Source organism: Trachymyrmex septentrionalis, unplaced genomic scaffold (genome assembly GCF_001594115.1).
Source record: "Trachymyrmex septentrionalis isolate Tsep2-gDNA-1 unplaced genomic scaffold, Tsep1.0 scaffold16, whole genome shotgun sequence".
Lineage (NCBI taxonomy): Eukaryota > Metazoa > Arthropoda > Insecta > Hymenoptera > Formicidae > Trachymyrmex > Trachymyrmex septentrionalis.
In genome coordinates, this window is record NW_017304758.1 from 2,365,635 (window position 1) to 2,381,910 (window position 16,276).

A 16,276-nucleotide genomic window follows, 5' to 3' on the forward strand; every position below is an offset into this window, starting at 1 on the left:
TCCTTGCAGGAGAAGCAGGTGTTACGAGAAGGAACCGGCGCGAAGTCAGTCAGGACCGGTTACACCGACGCCGATTAGCGCCAACCGGTCACCTTCTTGTCGTCTTCGTCAGGTAAAATGGTAACAATCGAGGAGCGAGATCGGTACCGTCACAAGCTGGAATCCTGATGTGGATGTACAAAAGAATCTCACTTTTCCTTATCGAAAAACAAACTTGAATATTGCTGCATATAAACTTCAGTACGGTAAAATTCATCTCCGAAAATTGGATCACTGGAAATAGAATCCGGTTGCATTAATTGAAATTCTAGTGAAAAACGAACAAATCAATATTTTATAGTTAAACCTATTCTAATTCTAGTCAAGGTAATCGATGTTCAATCTTTGATGACCAAAATTTTAATTGATAGATGTAATCAGAATCTATTGGTTCGTTCATTTTCAATCAAAAATTTATTTCAGGGATCTTTTGCGATTCAATGCCGACTGGACAGGCCTAAGATTAATCGCCATTAATTTCACAATGTCACGAATACATAACTCAAGAGAGTAGAGTAGTCTACCTAAGCGGAATCGGTCAAACCAAAAATCGCAACTTGGCAACCGAGTGTGTGCCAGTTTAGAGACACCCTACAACAGAGTCTCCATTGTTAGATATCAAAGGGACAATGATAGTCCAATCCTTTGAATTAAATAACATTCTGTAAAATTTATTTCCATGTATGTTGAAATCAATCAACTTCTGTGGTTAGTTTCGAAATAACCGTCTATATTAACGTATACATTTAGTAAATAATAAATTAAATTTGAACCAAATTTAATATATTCTCTTGAGTTAAATTATTTAACTTTATTGTATTTTAGTTAAATGAATATATTGAGTGGGAACAGTAGCGATCTACAAAAATAATACGAAATAACACAAACTAGGTATAATTTGACATCATAAATTTAACAGTATGGCCATGAGATGACAAGTATTTAAATAGCCCGTCGTTGTTTTCAACTTTAATAAATTAAAATGAGATAGCAATTATAAAAAAAACGATATATACGCTTTTCTTTCTCACTCTTGTTTTGACAAGTGGCCAGACTCTGTTATAGAGTCTAGTGCTGATCATATCGACGCGACGTCGGTTAATTAATCCTCGTTAACTGGATTTTTTTTCTCTGCTGTACAGGTGGCAACGTAATTTCGAAGGGCGAACAGCGAATGAAGTCAATTAGGATTGCTTTCCTTTTAAGAGACGCAGTCGAGATACTTTTGATGCAAATTGACACACGTCGCTTTCCATTAGCAATTTTGTTTAAATTCAAATTATCGATACTTTTCGACTTAGCTCAAGAGAAGAGTCCAAGTATAAAAATGTGAGTTTAATCGATTGGAAGATATTAGAACGTAATATAAATACGGTGAGAATTATCCAGATACTAGTGTTGAATCTAGAGATATTTTTTAGAAAATATATTTATAATATACATACAATGGAAAACACACTGTTTGACAAGTTTTAAGCTAATTAAAATTTTGTAAGATTAGATAGATATTAAAAATGTGTACACACTACGCATATGGCGTTGCATTTAATTGTGGCAAAATGTATTCGACTGATGTGTGTCGATTTAAGTTTCCTAAAAGGAAAACAGCCTTTTAAGACTCTAAACCCGGACGGTCGACAGTGAAGAAACGGGGGCTGGCCCAAGCGAGAAACGGCAAGGAAATCGAATGCATATCAGGTGTGCGCGGCCCGTCATGCCTGGTTTGCCGCCGACCGAGAACTCACGATCCACACGAAAAACCGACCGCGACGGTCCCCGTCATCGATGGGAAAGCCCCGCTTGTGCCTCGAGGTACAAGTGCATGTGCGTCGCGAACGGACGAGAGCGAGCGAATGAGAAAACGGCGGAAAGAGAGGTGAGAACGACGAACTAGGAGGACAGGAATCCCGACTCTGAGACACGCGTCCCAGGAGGAGACGTGCACGATTATGGCGTCCGGATAACAACGCACGTCGCACGGGATAAACGCACCTCGGGCACGCGCACCAGTTCGCAAAGAGAGCGTGGAGATGGGAGAGCGCGGAGTGCCTCGCACGGGGAGACTCACCTGATAATAGCTCGATTCCGCCATCTTGCTCCCGCACTCAATAACGCTCTTCCACTCACTCACTCACTACTGCCGCCGCTTTCCATCCGTCCTTTGTGCGCGTCGTTGAGCCGACGGGACGAGAGGTCCATGGCGCGTTTGATCGCGCGGCCCGGAATTATATCGCGCTGCGTGCGTCGCGTCGCGTCGGCGCCGTGCCCACCGCCGTACGGCGCCGCATCTCACGTCGCCGCTCCGTTAGAAGTACACTCGTTACCCGAACGTGAAATCCCGTCGAGCACGTATTCCGCCAGCGGACGAAACAATCGACGCGAGTTCGCTCGGCCGATCGGCGATGAAACTGTCGCGCGCACCAGCGAGTCATGCACTAATACACGGGAGGATGAATGAAAGACGCGCGGCGCTCGCCAACAAAATACCGACACGACCACATTCCACCGCACCGGACTAGCGACTGACTGAAAATGCCGGGCCAATCGCCGTGCGAGGCGCGTGCCGCGCGTGCGCCGACTCTTCGCTGTCGCGGCCGACGCGAGCTCGCGCGACCAATCAGCGCTCGTCGTTACCTGCACTCTAGGATCACGCGCCAATCGCGAGCATTGGCGGGACGCTAAATCCCAACAGTCTTTTTGAAATTTTAACAAAGAAATCTTGCATAAATCGTCCTTTAACTCTACATTACTCGTACGATTTTTTTTTTACGTAATTATTGCGTGAAACGTTTCTGATATTCTATATCTCAATTTTCATTTTCTTTGATTTACAATTAAAGGTTGATACATCTAATAAAGAAATGTAAAAATTTTTTTTAATTATAAAATAAATTTGCGCTAAATATAATAATGTGTATAAATAGGATTCATATATTTAGCGAATTTAGAAGACGGAAGTTCCCTCATTCTGTTCAATAAAAAAATTATTACATGAGCTGAAAATTAAAGAAATCAAGATACTTATTTCGTATTTATAAAAATTTAAGCATATTCGTTTTCGTACACTCCATTTAAATATATACATTACATATACAATGTACAATGCTTTTAGAAATCAATAGATGCAATTATTGAGAAATTAGTGTCTGAAGAAGATCCTCAGGTGTTCTGGAAAAGAGACCGCTGGGGTTTTGGTATAAGTTCTTCGGGTCATGGCAGGCGTCAAACAACTGTCTATATATAGCTCCGATTACTTCGAACGATCGTTTCTGAGTAATCATGCGATGATTATTACTTTGCAGTAAACTTATTTGCGGTAGCAGTAAGACGTCCGGCATCACTAGAAATGCCTCCAGTTTATTCTACAAAAAATCAGCATCTCTGATGGTATTTATGTTATTTTATTTTATATATAAATCACTTACAGTAAACTCTTTCACGCTGAGGGCATCCATGCCTGGTATGGACGAAAGTGGTCCCTGATCGCGTCCTTGCAAGATGGTGTAAATTGAGCCAAGGTTTAAATGTGCTACCAAAGAACTAGCTTGCTCCGACGTAAGTGTGTCGATTTGCGCATCGGATTGTGCCTGGATTATTATAGTCCATTGCAATCATCACAATTTACATATAAACATCAAATGAAGCAATGTGGAAACAATTTCAGTCTATTACGTCTGACTCTCTAGTGTGTATAAACTAACCAATCACCTGTAACCTTTCTAATCTCTGATCCATATACTCGTACAGTGCCAACGTTGATTGTATCTGATGCATACAATTGAGAAGATAAACGGCCATATCCACTGTTGGCAATCTGGATGCTGTTTCATTTACTTCTTGAAGTAATGGATCGATGATGCACGACACAATCTGCCAATCATTAAAACAACATAAAATAGATTTCTTTCAACAAAAAGATGAAAAATATTCCTATTGAAAATACCTGTAACATATCTTTTTCTCTGTCTTCAGCTATACTAGCGACAGATAATATTTCATTTAAGAGCGATAATAGTCTAGAGACTGACGGAGCAGGAACTAAATCACTTCCGGGAGGCTCCGCACGCTCTCCAAGAGCGATTCTCGTTTCTCTCTGCAATCTGCTTAGAAAACTTTTTTCACTCAAAGCTAATAAGTCTAACAATGTTTGATCTAAAACACTGTCGGGTATAACTTGTTCAGTAATAGCGCGGTAGAATCTGATTAGAGTTGTTATCGAATATAATACTGTCGCTGGCGCTTCTGTAGATATAACATGCTCTATTCTTGACTTTAGAGGATGACATAATCCTTCTGTGATGTTACTTAATGCCTGTTTCACCTGATCCGACACATCTGCAATAAACAGATTCATATATTTAAACAAAATAGATTTATTATATATTATAGATTCAGTATATATTTAAACAAAGATTCAAGAAATGGAAAAAAAGAAAATTTCTTACCTGTTTTATCACAGCCTTTCACTAAAATAAGAATATTCTCTTTCTCTACAGGAATTACTTGATGCAGCCATGCAAGCATATCACCGACATATCGCTTAGGATCGTTGGCATGCATTTCTATAGGATTAGGTGTTCCAAAACTCTCTCCTAATGTTAGCGCATCTATGAATAATCCCACCAAGGCAGTTCTCCTAGCTGTACAGTACTCATCTAGAATGTACCTAGCAACATATGTTAATTATGATAAAAATAGCAGATTCAAAGAAGCAATACCTGCATTCAAATGTTAATCATCTTACTTGAATAACACTGGTCTATCTTGTAACTTATTCATGGCTTTAATGAGTAACGGCGCCAAACGTTCGTTTTCTATATTTTTACACTGAGTTTGCGTCCATCGATATAACCTTTCAAGCGCAGATTCTTGTAACAATGTCATTCTTTGCATAATATCCAGAGCCAATGTTTGATAACCAGACTGCATCAATACTCTACATTTACCATGAATATCCTGAATGTCAAATCATATAAAAAGGAAAAAATAAATATCATTATTGAAAATAGATAGTTTTAAAAAATAATAAAACAGCCGAGCTGAATTATTCATATGCCTGTGTATTATAAATGTGATAAATATAAAATAGTAAATTAATAAACAAGGCTACATAATTTAATAAAACAATATATAATCGTCATATATTTATCATGTTTGTAATACATAATAGCATGAACTAGCTCAACTCATAAGCTCTTATTTTATTGTCTTTAAATTTTTATTCTTACAATTTAATTTGCATTTTAATTTTTATTATTTAAGAAGCTTTCTATATACTTACTAACCTGTACTTTATTAACTACAGAAAAAAATTCTTCCGTTATAGGCGACTCCCTGGCTGATCCATGTAGTACAGTCAATTCAGATGGAGTCAACTGAAAATTCCTGATAAACGCACTTGCAACTTCTTGCTGCATAGTTAAGATTTGACTGGGAATAAAGATAAATAATAAATTTCTTAGAAATGTGAATGTGTGTCATTATACAAACATTCAAATATCTTTACCTTTCACTCTGAAGCTTTGAGGTCTGCTCAATCAGTTGAGAAGTTTGAGCCTTCGTAGCTTGCAAGCGATTAGTCATAGATTGCACAGATGTGTTCATTGCTAGAACATTTTGATAAACATCGTCCAAGGAAGCTTTTACCTCCCTAAATGTAGCCAAGAATTCTTCGTTTATCGCCAGACTCCGTCTCTCTATTTTGCTACGCAGGTTTCGACGAGAATTCAATGTGTTCTCAGTAAAGAATGTTGACAACTCTTTCAAGGCTTCCAACGTATCCTAAAATACAAGAATAATTATTGAAGTACCATGTACTCAACTCGCTGTCATTTGCAGAATAAGATATCCATATAATCGGTTCGTTTTTCACAAATTATACCTTATCATGTTCCACCCTGGATTCCAATAATTTGTTGACCCTCCGCACTAAGGCAGAGTTCATGTTTTTCTCGCTCATTGTGGACTTGGATCTTCAAGTTTATCTGTGGCATATAACCTGTATACGAATGTCAAAATCAGTCACACGTCATTTGAAGAACAAAGCAATTTTTTTCAATGAATTTTGAAACGCCGATCACGATGTGATCGCAGGAAACTACCGCGATCAGAAAGAAATATGAGAGAAGATAGAGCCTTTTTCTTGTTATTGCAAAATGCCTCCGCGCATTATACTGCCCTCTGAAGAAATGGATATCAACTACACAACAACATCCACTTTCTTTGCCGTATTCCTAAGGGTATTCCTAAGGGATATTGTTTTATAGTTGACATCCACTTCTTCAGTAGTGCGCAGGGGCATTTTGCAGTTACAGGAAAAAAGCTCTCATATTCTCTCTCGGATTTCTCTCTAATTATACTCTGTCTTTATTGATTGGTCAATTCGCTTATTGCTTATATTTTACTTGATTTTACTGTTTCAGCTTCTTTTGCCATGATGGCCCTTAAAATTAGAAAAAAATAAAAAGTAAATTGAGCGGCGATTAAAATGAGAGTACTTCGAGATCCTGTCTATGCTTTTCGAGATTGCTGAAAAAATCGCTAAAATACATTTTAATGAAAAACAAGATTATTCAAATACGCGAATTCCCTTGGGAGATCTCACATGTCTGAGGCAGTGGCCTAGTTTCCACCGAGGGTTTAAATCAGATTAAAATATAAGAACCAACCAACTACAGTCGAGTATTCCCCTGTTACGATCGAACGACTGTAGTTGGTTGGTTCTTACATTCTGACCCGGATTAAACTCTCGGTGGAAACTAGGCCATTGAGACAAGAAACGAAAGGAATGCGAGGAATTCTCTTTGAATCGAAAGCTTTGATAGGCCGGAATCAGACTACACATTGAAGATTGAAATTTGATCTATTATGAGGCCAAGGAAATTTTAGTTCCTATTGTTTTATTAGTTAAATTTAAATCTTTCGATTTTTAATCTCAATCTTCAATAGTCTGATACTGGCCATATACTACTCCGATATCATTGACGTGGAGAATAGACCACCAATGACGTTTCACCACCCTCGAACGAGGCATACGCACGAGCAAGAATGTCGAAATGAGAATGATAATTCATATTTTTGTCATTAACAGCCGACGAAAATTCATTTTTCAATCGATCAAATTGAAATTTGGCAGTATTAATTAATTTGATAGTATCAACGTGGTGTGACAATAATCGGTGAAATTAGGGAACTCGTGATAAATTTCGGCATTTCGACAAATCATTCTACGCAATTAATGTACATACTACGTAGTGCACTCTAGAGAGCGAAGGACAGAAAGAGAGTGAGAGAGCGAGTAGGTATCATGCAGTGATGCAGTAATTCAACGCGTTCAGTTGCGTTTGGTCGTCGCATGGATGTGTAGAGTTGCATTTTTCAATGAATTGACAAGAACAGAATAAAAATAAATATGCGCTGGTTAATTCTGTGTATCTTTATGGTTATGCTGATGCACAGCATAAATGGGAACGGCGATGAGGCGCCATTAACCAAATTCGGCGCAAAAACCGGGCCGACTCTGAGATTCTTTTATTGGTAAGATTAACGATCGTTTTGTTGATTTTCATGGAAGCTATCGGAGGTGTCCGTCCTATAAGATAATGGACGGTCGTAAGCAGTTAAATTGTACACGTGGTTTAAATGAGAGACACTTGTTAGACTTCTCACATAAATCTAAAGACTTTATTAAATATTGCAGTGTTGATTTTATCGTCGAGCTTTGGGCTCTGGCTTATCATTAAATCAAGATAAAATTATCGTTCCCTGTTGCAGCTACTCGTGCGGCTATAGAAAAGCTTTCGAACAATACGTAAATATTCTTAAGCAGAAGTATCCAGAACTTCATGTCGAAGGGGAGAATTTTAACCCACCTGGTTATAATATGTTAATTGCGAAAGCACTGGTAATTGAATTGATTGTCTGACCTTTCTATGACCTGTACTTCTATACACATCTCATAATAAATATGTAAATTTGTATTTAGGGCACATTAAAAATACTTATAATTGTTCTAATTGTAAGTGGAACTGATTTTGGTTTGCCCCTAACATCGATATGGCAATGGTGTTTAAATAATCGTTTTTATTCCTGTATATTGATTTTCCTGCTTGGCAATGCCATAGAAGGCCTATTAATCTCGTCGGGTGCATTTGAGATACATTTCAATGGTAAATATATTTATCTCACTATCAATATAAGTATCAAGTACTTGATCGTTACAATACTTGATTGTTACAATGTATCGTTATGATATATTTCAGATGTTCCTGTTTGGTCAAAACTCGAAACTGGCAGGATACCACAACCACTGGAATTATTTCAAATAATTGATTTTCACCTAGATATGCAATTTTCAGAAATGGAAATGGACATAGGAAAGATCAAATTCCAAACATAAGACAATGTTATTTCATATTCTCAAATTGATAAATCTAAACTGTACTATGCCAGAAAGAATGCTAATGGTGTAATGTGATGAAAATATGTACAATATGTATTTGTTAAGTAAATAAGGTTTAATGTATATCTTATCATAAAACATAATTCTATAAGACTACAAACATATAAGTGTAATGGAAATAAAGCTGTTACCAAAATTTTTTATTATCACAGGATTTTTATTCAAAATCATGGAAAAAAATCACACTGAATATCCATAGTAAAATATAGTACATAATTTTACAGTCATATCCTCAATGCCCGTTTCCTGTGCTTAAAAAACCAGAATCTTACAAACAGGAGGTTTTAGTCCAAATATCATTTAACTATTCTACCGACTTCATTAATGCCTGTTGAATGATCACTGATAAGAGGACGTGCTTCATATGTACAAATAGTTACACCATGTTTGTGAGCTGGAGTCCATTCCCCTTTGAGACCGATGTAATAAATTTTAATTTGTTCTGTATTTCCCATACCACTGAAGTAAAGGCTTAAATGCTGCACTGATGAAAACTTGACCGTTCTGTAATATTTACTTATATAATATATACTTATATGTATAATAATATTTATATATTTAATTTTTATAAGAATTTTTAACATCTCACACAAATAATTCGTATATAATCACAGTCGCGTGCTATAAAAATTCTTAAATCTAAAAATATAAATATAAAACAGATAGCTGAATTATTACCTTATAGGATATTCATGTACTCCATATACATCTGTAATTAATTCAAATTCCTGTTCTGGGCTATTATCTAAATGATCAAATAGCATGTGCGGCCGGTTTTTATATCTGTTAATATATATAAGTTTATGTAAATTTGAAACATATATTTTATGTCTTAATATCGTTATATAATTTTTTTTATTTTTGAGCAATTTTAATTATACTCACAACTTCACTGTTTTGGGAGAATAACTTTCATCTGCAACTACAATAAGGCCCTTTAATTTTACATCTCCTGTGAAACTGCAAAAAATTAAATACAATGAGACTAAGATACATTTCTATAAAAACTACATCAGGATATAATACTTACGGTACGTTAAACAGAAGCTCATCATCGACATCACTTTGAACAAACTGAAATAAGATAAGGAAAAGATTACATAAAAGAATCTTAATACAAAATGCTACGATATATTTGTAAAACAAAAATTTCTCAAAGGGACTTACCTCTGATCTATCTAATCTTTCTTCCCATGTTTTGAAAATTTTAGCACCATTGCCTTCCTCGTGCTCATTTAGACATTCCACTCTGTCTTTATCTATTTTTTCAAACAGATTATAACTGATTCCTATTTCTGTGTCATGTACACTACCACAATTACATCGATGTTCCATTATCTTATCCTGTTAATAATAAAACATTTAAGGATATGAATATATACATGAACAGAAAAAAATCAAACAAAAAATTCATAAAGGTCAAAATAAATTATATATTTACATAATTTTAATATAATTTACATAATATAATCAATTATAATATTATCATAAAATATAACATACTATGTTGATAAAAAATTATGAATATAAATTACACGAATGTGAGAACATATCTTTTATTATTTTTCAATATATTCATAATATTCAAATAATTTTCTCCTGTTTTCCAATGTTATTTTGCTGTCTTTAAAGAGAATGATTATCTGTATTTTAAACGTTTATCACATTCTTTAAAATTCTTTAAGAATGTCAGATGTTGAGTAGAAACTAAGGTTAAGTTCACACAACAACATAATCTTAATAATTGTCATAATAAATTATAATAAAACAATATTTTGCTTACGTACAGACAGTAAAGCTTGCTTTGTCAGTTGAAAGTCGAATAAAGACAAGGAGAAATGTGAAATTAAACCGTAAGGAACTATTTACATTGAAGCTCCCTCTCCTTCAACAGCTGCCTACTTAACCGGTCGGTAAATAATGTTTTTGTCATAGAATTGTAAATGTATAAATCAATGTATATTTAGATTTCAAACCATTCCGCGTAATATAAATTTCCCCTATTATTTCCCCATTCAATTAATGTTTATTTGCACAATTTTTTAAATCAGATTTATAGAACTCTTAAAAATTTTTCATAAAATTATTCTTTAAAAGAGTGTATATATATAAAGATGGGGGGAGAGAAAGAAAAAACATACATAAAACTATACTAGATTCATAGAAAATAATTGCGTTTTTTAAATTCAATATCTGTAAATGTTAAACTTACAAAATGCGCCGTTGAATTCAAGAGCTTTCTCTTAAAAAAGATAATATAAGATTTATTTAAAGAGTAGAAATTGTATAGGATAATGTAAGGTAAAAGTAAAGTTCTAATATTTAAAAACAAGTGATATTCATTTATAAACTCTATAGCGTATGTACATTTGTTTACTTCGCATATAGTGAATGAAATATAGATAGAGTGCAACATAAATAAAACAATCTTTGTATGAACTGTGTGTGGAATGGTTGCATTGTCGTCTCCTATGTGTGTTTATCGACAGCCTCGTCGATTATTTTATTTAATTTCTGATTTTGCCAATCAAGAGCAATGTTATCGAGATGGTTGTCAAAATCGATCAGATTCCTATACTCCTCTGCCTTTAGTAACGAATACATTGCATCTGTGTGTGCAATATCATCCTCATAAATTATACTGTAACAAAAAGAATTATATATGATACCCAAATAAAAGAACTCTATCAAATCGGTCTTTTAAGTATCATAATTTTTCCAAATAATCTTAAAAATATATAATTACTTTGCCTTATCCTTTGGCTTCCATTTCCCCTCTACAGATTGTGAAATTCTCAATGGACTCGAGCCCATACCTAAAGTCACTTCTCGATTATCCACCTAACAAAACAAAAACCAATGAATTTACAGAAATAGATGTAAAACGCGTTTTGATATAATAAACTAGCAAATGTACCACTATCAACAACGCACTGTTGAAGTTCTCTGCAATTTTATCCGCTATTCTATGGGCTGGTCTGTCTGTACTATATAAAGAACACAATGATAAATTAGTATCACACAAAGAAAAGAGAACATTATTAAAGAAATATCGTATAACTATCATACCTTAAATCATTTATATTCTCGTTGGCCAGGTAATAACCCGCTAGTATAAGGCCTTTGCTTGCGGCTAACTGGTCCACCTATTGCAACATTAAATTAATATAATAGGATGCCATGATATTATTATCCCTATTATGCTAACATTTTGCAATGAAGAAAATATGGAGTACTTGACCAGTGATGACCTACTGTGACGTTTTATCATTGTATAGGTTAGGTGGTTCTGATATCCACGTCACACACTAATTTTCGCACGTGTTAAAACATATATTTAAAGAAATACAATACGTACGATTTTACGAAATGTTTCACTGTGGCAGCGAATGCCTGTCAAATATTTACCAAAGTAAGTGCTATTTCCGCCATTGGGGAAACGTGTAGGCATATATGGAATAAAGGTATCGCATCCTCGATGTATAGATCCGCCCTGCCGTCCTTGTTCTTTTGTTTGCCAAGCAGCAGGCCATTTATTGCACAATGCGGATATTTAGCTGCGTGTAAAATAATTTTGCAATACGCGCGGGGCGAAAAGAAAACATTCGTCATCGTCAAGAGTGCACTGTAAACGCAAGCAGACGCGAGGAGACCAGAATGAATCAGTATTGCCAATACATCGCAATTGCCAGGGCGGTGAACGTCAAGTCTGTTTTCCCTATATAGTGCACTGACGAAAAAAATTATTGATGTACATATACGATTTATCTTTTTTTCGTAAACAGTCCTCGAAAAGGTATCTCAAACCGAGAAGAATAAAATTAAATCCATTGTGTTTAATATATTCAAGAAATTTATTATTATGATATAAATATATATATTTCAGATATTATTTGTAATTCACAATATTAAACATGTTTGCAATTATAAGTAAAAATAACTTCAATAATAGAAAGAATCCTATTTTCGCAAATATATTTGATATCAAATGAATTTATTGTTATAAATATTGACACGTTCTGTGCAATTTATTTATCATAATAAATACTAGACAATATTGATTCTCAGAAATACATTCAGTTAACATTGTTAATAATTTAATGTTAAATAAAAATAAAAAAATTGCAAAGTTATTTGAAAAGTTGCGTCGTCACTGTAAAATTCGGAAATCCTATTTATGATAAATTTGTACCGCAACCTTTTCGCTTCTTCTCGAGAGATAAATTCAATTTCGTGCTGCGAAATTACGGGTAAGAGAACGGCTTGCGAAAAAAAGCGTTAACATCGCGCCAATCGACGTCGCTCGATGTAACGCGATTATATCCTCCACTCCGGTATAAGCGGTTCTGAAAAAGATTACGAGAGACACGTCACGTCGGCATCATCCTCGCGATCGTTTCCCGTGATCGCCGGTCATCGCCGCGCGGCGCGGCAACGGCGTGGCTTCGCGCTCATTGTGATTTTAATAAGCCTTATGCAAATTACAAATGAAATTGTCAGAGGCAGGCCCGCGGTCCATTCTTCGTCGCTGATAGGGACAATTAGAGGAGCTTTGTCCAGCGACCGAGCGTTGTCCAGCCGGCCGGCAACTTGAGTTTGACCGGGAGAGAAAGAGAGAGAGAGAGAGAGAGAGAGAGGAGAAGACCACCCGCCAACCCCTGATGCTTGTATCCGCTCCCCGGAACGTTCACTTCCGACTCTCGGAATCGCGCGTCGCCGCGCCGCGCCGTGTGCCCCTTTATGTATGTTCCCGCGATACTCACGAGTCATCGATACATTAACTGAATTAACGCATATCGTTGCGCAATTATTAACACACTCGTTATTATCGTTTTTAATAAAAAAATGCAATTATTTCCTTAGGGAGCACAGAGTCTTGCATAACAAGTAACGCAAAAGAAAATTAATTAATCGGTCGTTTCCCTCCTTTCCATAAAATAAAAGACACTTGATTGATTTTCTTGTACATTATGCGTCTGTGCTCCGGCCTTTAATACGTACGACGATTTTCCGGTCTTTCACTACACGATGGGCTCATTCCGGATTAATTTTCATCAGTTCAACAAATGTACAAGAATTATATCAAATGATTTTTACATGTACTTTAACACTTTTAGAAAGTACATAAAATTGTGTATTTAAAAAAAATTCAATGTTTTAACTGCCCAGATAGCCAAGTCTGTAGAGAGTAGATTTTTTTTAATGTCTGCTGCATTCTATGTGCTAATAAAATAACAACAGAATTGTTACAGAATTAGATGTACATAATACTGTTGACAGACTGCTCGAAAAAACGTAACAGAATCTGCTCAGTTTCTGTCAACAATTTGCCTTCGCATTATGTCGACAGGCGATGTTAACAGAACACAAGCTTAATGCGGACGCAGTTGATGGCAGATTGTCTTTCCTGCTCGAACCTGCTGACAGTCTGCTAGAAGACTCCAGACATTTTGCTATCTGGATGATTACTCTGGATGATGCTCCTAGTTTAAAAAAAAAAAAAGAAAACACGAATGATCCAATCGTGTGTTCATACTAAGGATTATCATAATTATAAAAAAATTAATTTCTAACACTTACTGCCTGGTTTATGCTTCGGTCCTAACTCTAAAGTCCTACAATTCAGCATGGATTCCAACGGAATACAGATTTCAGTTAGGACCAATTAAGACTGGCAGTCTTATTGGCTGAATTTTAGGATTTTTGGGTGACTAAAGTATAAACCAAACATATGGCAGACGCGATGCAAAATGTGATCTGGACCAGTCGCTGTTAGAGCTCAATTTAAAGATACTCGTAGCGAGTATCTATAGAAAAGGGGCAGGAGATAGTCAATTCTTAGCCGCGAGAAACGAATTTGCTACGCGACGGTTGGCTTGATTCCGCAAGAAGGAAGACGTCAGAATCGCGGCGTGGAATTGTTCTGCCGTAATCTGAAAAGGGAGGCAGAGGAAGCGAGAGAAAGATACACGTTCGCCGGAACCCCGGGGGCCCAGGAGAACGCGCCAATGCAACGGTGGGGGTGAAAGGACGGAGGGGCAAGTTGAAAATCGAACGGAATCACGGAGGCTGGAGGTCGGTGGTTCGGGGGCGGAGATAAGTTTTTACGGTAGGGTTACTAACTTACGGACTCGGCATTGTCGAGTTCCCGCCGACGGGAGGACAATGCGCCTTCGGAACACAATGCTTCACTCTGGAAATCTGAAGGCAGTCTTGACTACCAACCTGCACAACCGCCCATACTGCCTCCCTATGTGTCCCCCCTCCCCCATCGCCCAATACTCGCTCCTTCGACACATACCCATTCCACCTCCATTGCCCACCGCACCATCCTGCCACCCCCGTCGGCCTCCGTCGTTACTTTCTCATTCTTTTGCTCTTACCCAGCCTCCCACCCCCTCCGCGAAAATCTCCTTTCGATGTAGCTTCCTCGGCCGTTCGTCGTGAGTGACGACTCTCCAAGTTCATATTCGTAAATCTATGAGTTCGGTGGAAGACGCGTGTTTCCAAAACACACAAAAGAAGTATCGCTGAAATTTCCCTTTTCAAGATCACGTCATATTTTTCTTCCCCCAATCAAGAGATACTTTTGAAGCATTTTTATTCTATATGAATTCACCCTTGTATAAGCGCGCGCGCACACATATCTCGCTTATTGTAATACAAAATATAAAAGGCGCGGAAACAACGGCGGCGAGCACGGAAGCGGGGCGGGATGAAAGAGGCGGGAATAAAACGGACGAGGAAAGGCGGACATACGAGAGTATTTCAATCGCTCCTAGCTTTTCTCTTTAGGCGGGCTTCGCCGTTTCTTTGCCCCACAAAAGCCACATTGTTTCGTCCACCGCTCTCCTGCGATGGGACGCAAGTTGAAATGCTTCTCTTCTCGCGAACGCGAGACGGCAGATAGTATCGGCAATCAGACACGAAACGTAGATTTGAAGACGCATTTCATGCATTTCATGCAATCCTTTCTGACAGCATTTCGTTACTTATTTCTTATTCGGCATTAGTATTTACTGGTGGATACATCTTGTATTTAAAAGTTTCCTGTATCTTTGATTTTCAATCATAAACGAGACATTCGAAAGTCTGAAGTTTGAAGAGACAATAATCGTCTATAATTAGTTTTACCGTTAATACAAATGAACTTTTATTTCTTAAGTAAAAAAAAAAAACAAACTTTTATTGCTGGTAATATATATTATTTTCTAATCCTCTTTGAAGTTCAATAATTACTTTTGGGAAATAATAAAAATTGATTAATCTACTCTTATATTTTCTTCTTAAATACTAACGTTGTGATAAATAATCACTTCTTTCAACGGTAACTTATAATAACGCGCTGCTAATTCATGAAACATTTTAATTTCTTTCGATGTCTATCTCGACGGTTGTATTAGATCTCCCACAGAAATGCTCATCACTTTCCCTCAAAAGGTTTTCTTCTCACAGAGCGCGTCTTTTTCTCCCGTTCCTCTTTCCCGCCATCTTTCTCGCTCTCTTTCTGCCTTTCTTTCTATCTGCTCCTTCTTTTTTGCGATGTCGCTCGCTCGCTCTCTTTCTTAACTCTTTCATCCCCCTCATCTGCCGCCGTTCTCCTCGCGACAACATTCTTTTCAGTATTCACTGTGCAGTTTCTTGTACCGATACTTCCTTCTTTCATCGTCGCGTTATTCAAGCTTTTGATGCCGCGGCGACAAAGCTCTTTACTTCTTTCTGTGAACGAATGAAAGCAAAGAACGTTGGCGATATATATGTAATATATAGATGAAT

At 36.8% G+C, this 16,276-nt stretch overlaps 5 protein-coding genes across 8 annotated transcripts in view; 1 reads left to right on the forward strand and 4 right to left on the reverse strand.

Moving 5' to 3' along the window:
- LOC108746102 (serine/threonine-protein kinase N) overlaps positions 1–2,482 on the reverse strand; it is a 35,821-nt gene extending 33,339 nt beyond the window's left edge. Inside the window, exon 1 of the mRNA XM_018482646.1 lies at positions 2,108–2,482. Coding sequence (XP_018338148.1) covers positions 2,108–2,131 — 24 coding nt within the window. The 5' untranslated portion in view covers positions 2,132–2,482. The remainder of the gene's footprint in view (positions 1–2,107) is intronic.
- Positions 2,483–3,099: 617 nt separating this feature from the next.
- On the reverse strand, positions 3,100–6,192 carry LOC108745964 (conserved oligomeric Golgi complex subunit 6). 3 transcript variants are annotated; one of them, XM_018482409.1, is made up of 9 exons: positions 5,921–6,189; positions 5,546–5,820; positions 5,325–5,469; positions 4,784–4,995; positions 4,485–4,705; positions 3,983–4,374; positions 3,748–3,909; positions 3,465–3,626; positions 3,100–3,401 (listed from the first exon to the last, which is right to left on the reverse strand). In XM_018482409.1, exons 1-9 carry the CDS (start codon positions 5,996–5,998, stop codon positions 3,168–3,170), a joined length of 1,881 nt encoding a protein of 626 aa, XP_018337911.1. In that variant the 5' UTR covers positions 5,999–6,189; the 3' UTR covers positions 3,100–3,167. The 3 variants fall into 3 exon arrangements, with proteins under 3 accessions (XP_018337911.1, XP_018337912.1, XP_018337913.1); XM_018482410.1 differs by having other exon boundaries at positions 3,312–3,379; positions 5,921–6,192; XM_018482411.1 differs by lacking the exon at positions 3,100–3,401 and having other exon boundaries at positions 3,501–3,626; positions 3,741–3,909; positions 5,921–6,192.
- An 866-nt stretch (positions 6,193–7,058) lies between these two features.
- LOC108745989 (selT-like protein) lies at positions 7,059–8,610 on the forward strand. The gene is made up of 4 exons (XM_018482445.1): positions 7,059–7,575; positions 7,813–7,942; positions 8,024–8,207; positions 8,301–8,610. The coding sequence occupies exons 1-4, from the start codon at positions 7,451–7,453 to the stop codon at positions 8,435–8,437; spliced, it is 576 nt and encodes a 191-aa protein (XP_018337947.1). The 5' UTR covers positions 7,059–7,450; the 3' UTR covers positions 8,438–8,610.
- Positions 8,611–8,717: 107 nt separating this feature from the next.
- Positions 8,718–10,391, reverse strand: LOC108746005 (PITH domain-containing protein CG6153). Of its 2 annotated transcripts, none has more exons than XM_018482464.1 (6): positions 10,288–10,391; positions 9,668–9,844; positions 9,531–9,574; positions 9,386–9,460; positions 9,179–9,283; positions 8,718–9,004 (listed from the first exon to the last, which is right to left on the reverse strand). In XM_018482464.1, exons 2-6 carry the CDS (start codon positions 9,833–9,835, stop codon positions 8,797–8,799), a joined length of 600 nt encoding a protein of 199 aa, XP_018337966.1. In that variant the 5' UTR covers positions 9,836–9,844; positions 10,288–10,391; the 3' UTR covers positions 8,718–8,796. The 2 variants fall into 2 exon arrangements, with proteins under 2 accessions (XP_018337966.1, XP_018337967.1); XM_018482465.1 differs by having other exon boundaries at positions 10,284–10,391.
- A 471-nt stretch (positions 10,392–10,862) lies between these two features.
- On the reverse strand, positions 10,863–12,166 carry LOC108745999 (ER membrane protein complex subunit 8). Its single transcript, XM_018482457.1, has 5 exons — positions 11,909–12,166; positions 11,570–11,646; positions 11,418–11,487; positions 11,247–11,341; positions 10,863–11,141 (listed from the first exon to the last, which is right to left on the reverse strand). The coding sequence occupies exons 1-5, from the start codon at positions 12,110–12,112 to the stop codon at positions 10,970–10,972; spliced, it is 618 nt and encodes a 205-aa protein (XP_018337959.1). The 5' UTR covers positions 12,113–12,166; the 3' UTR covers positions 10,863–10,969.
- Between the last annotated feature and the right edge of the window lie 4,110 nt (positions 12,167–16,276).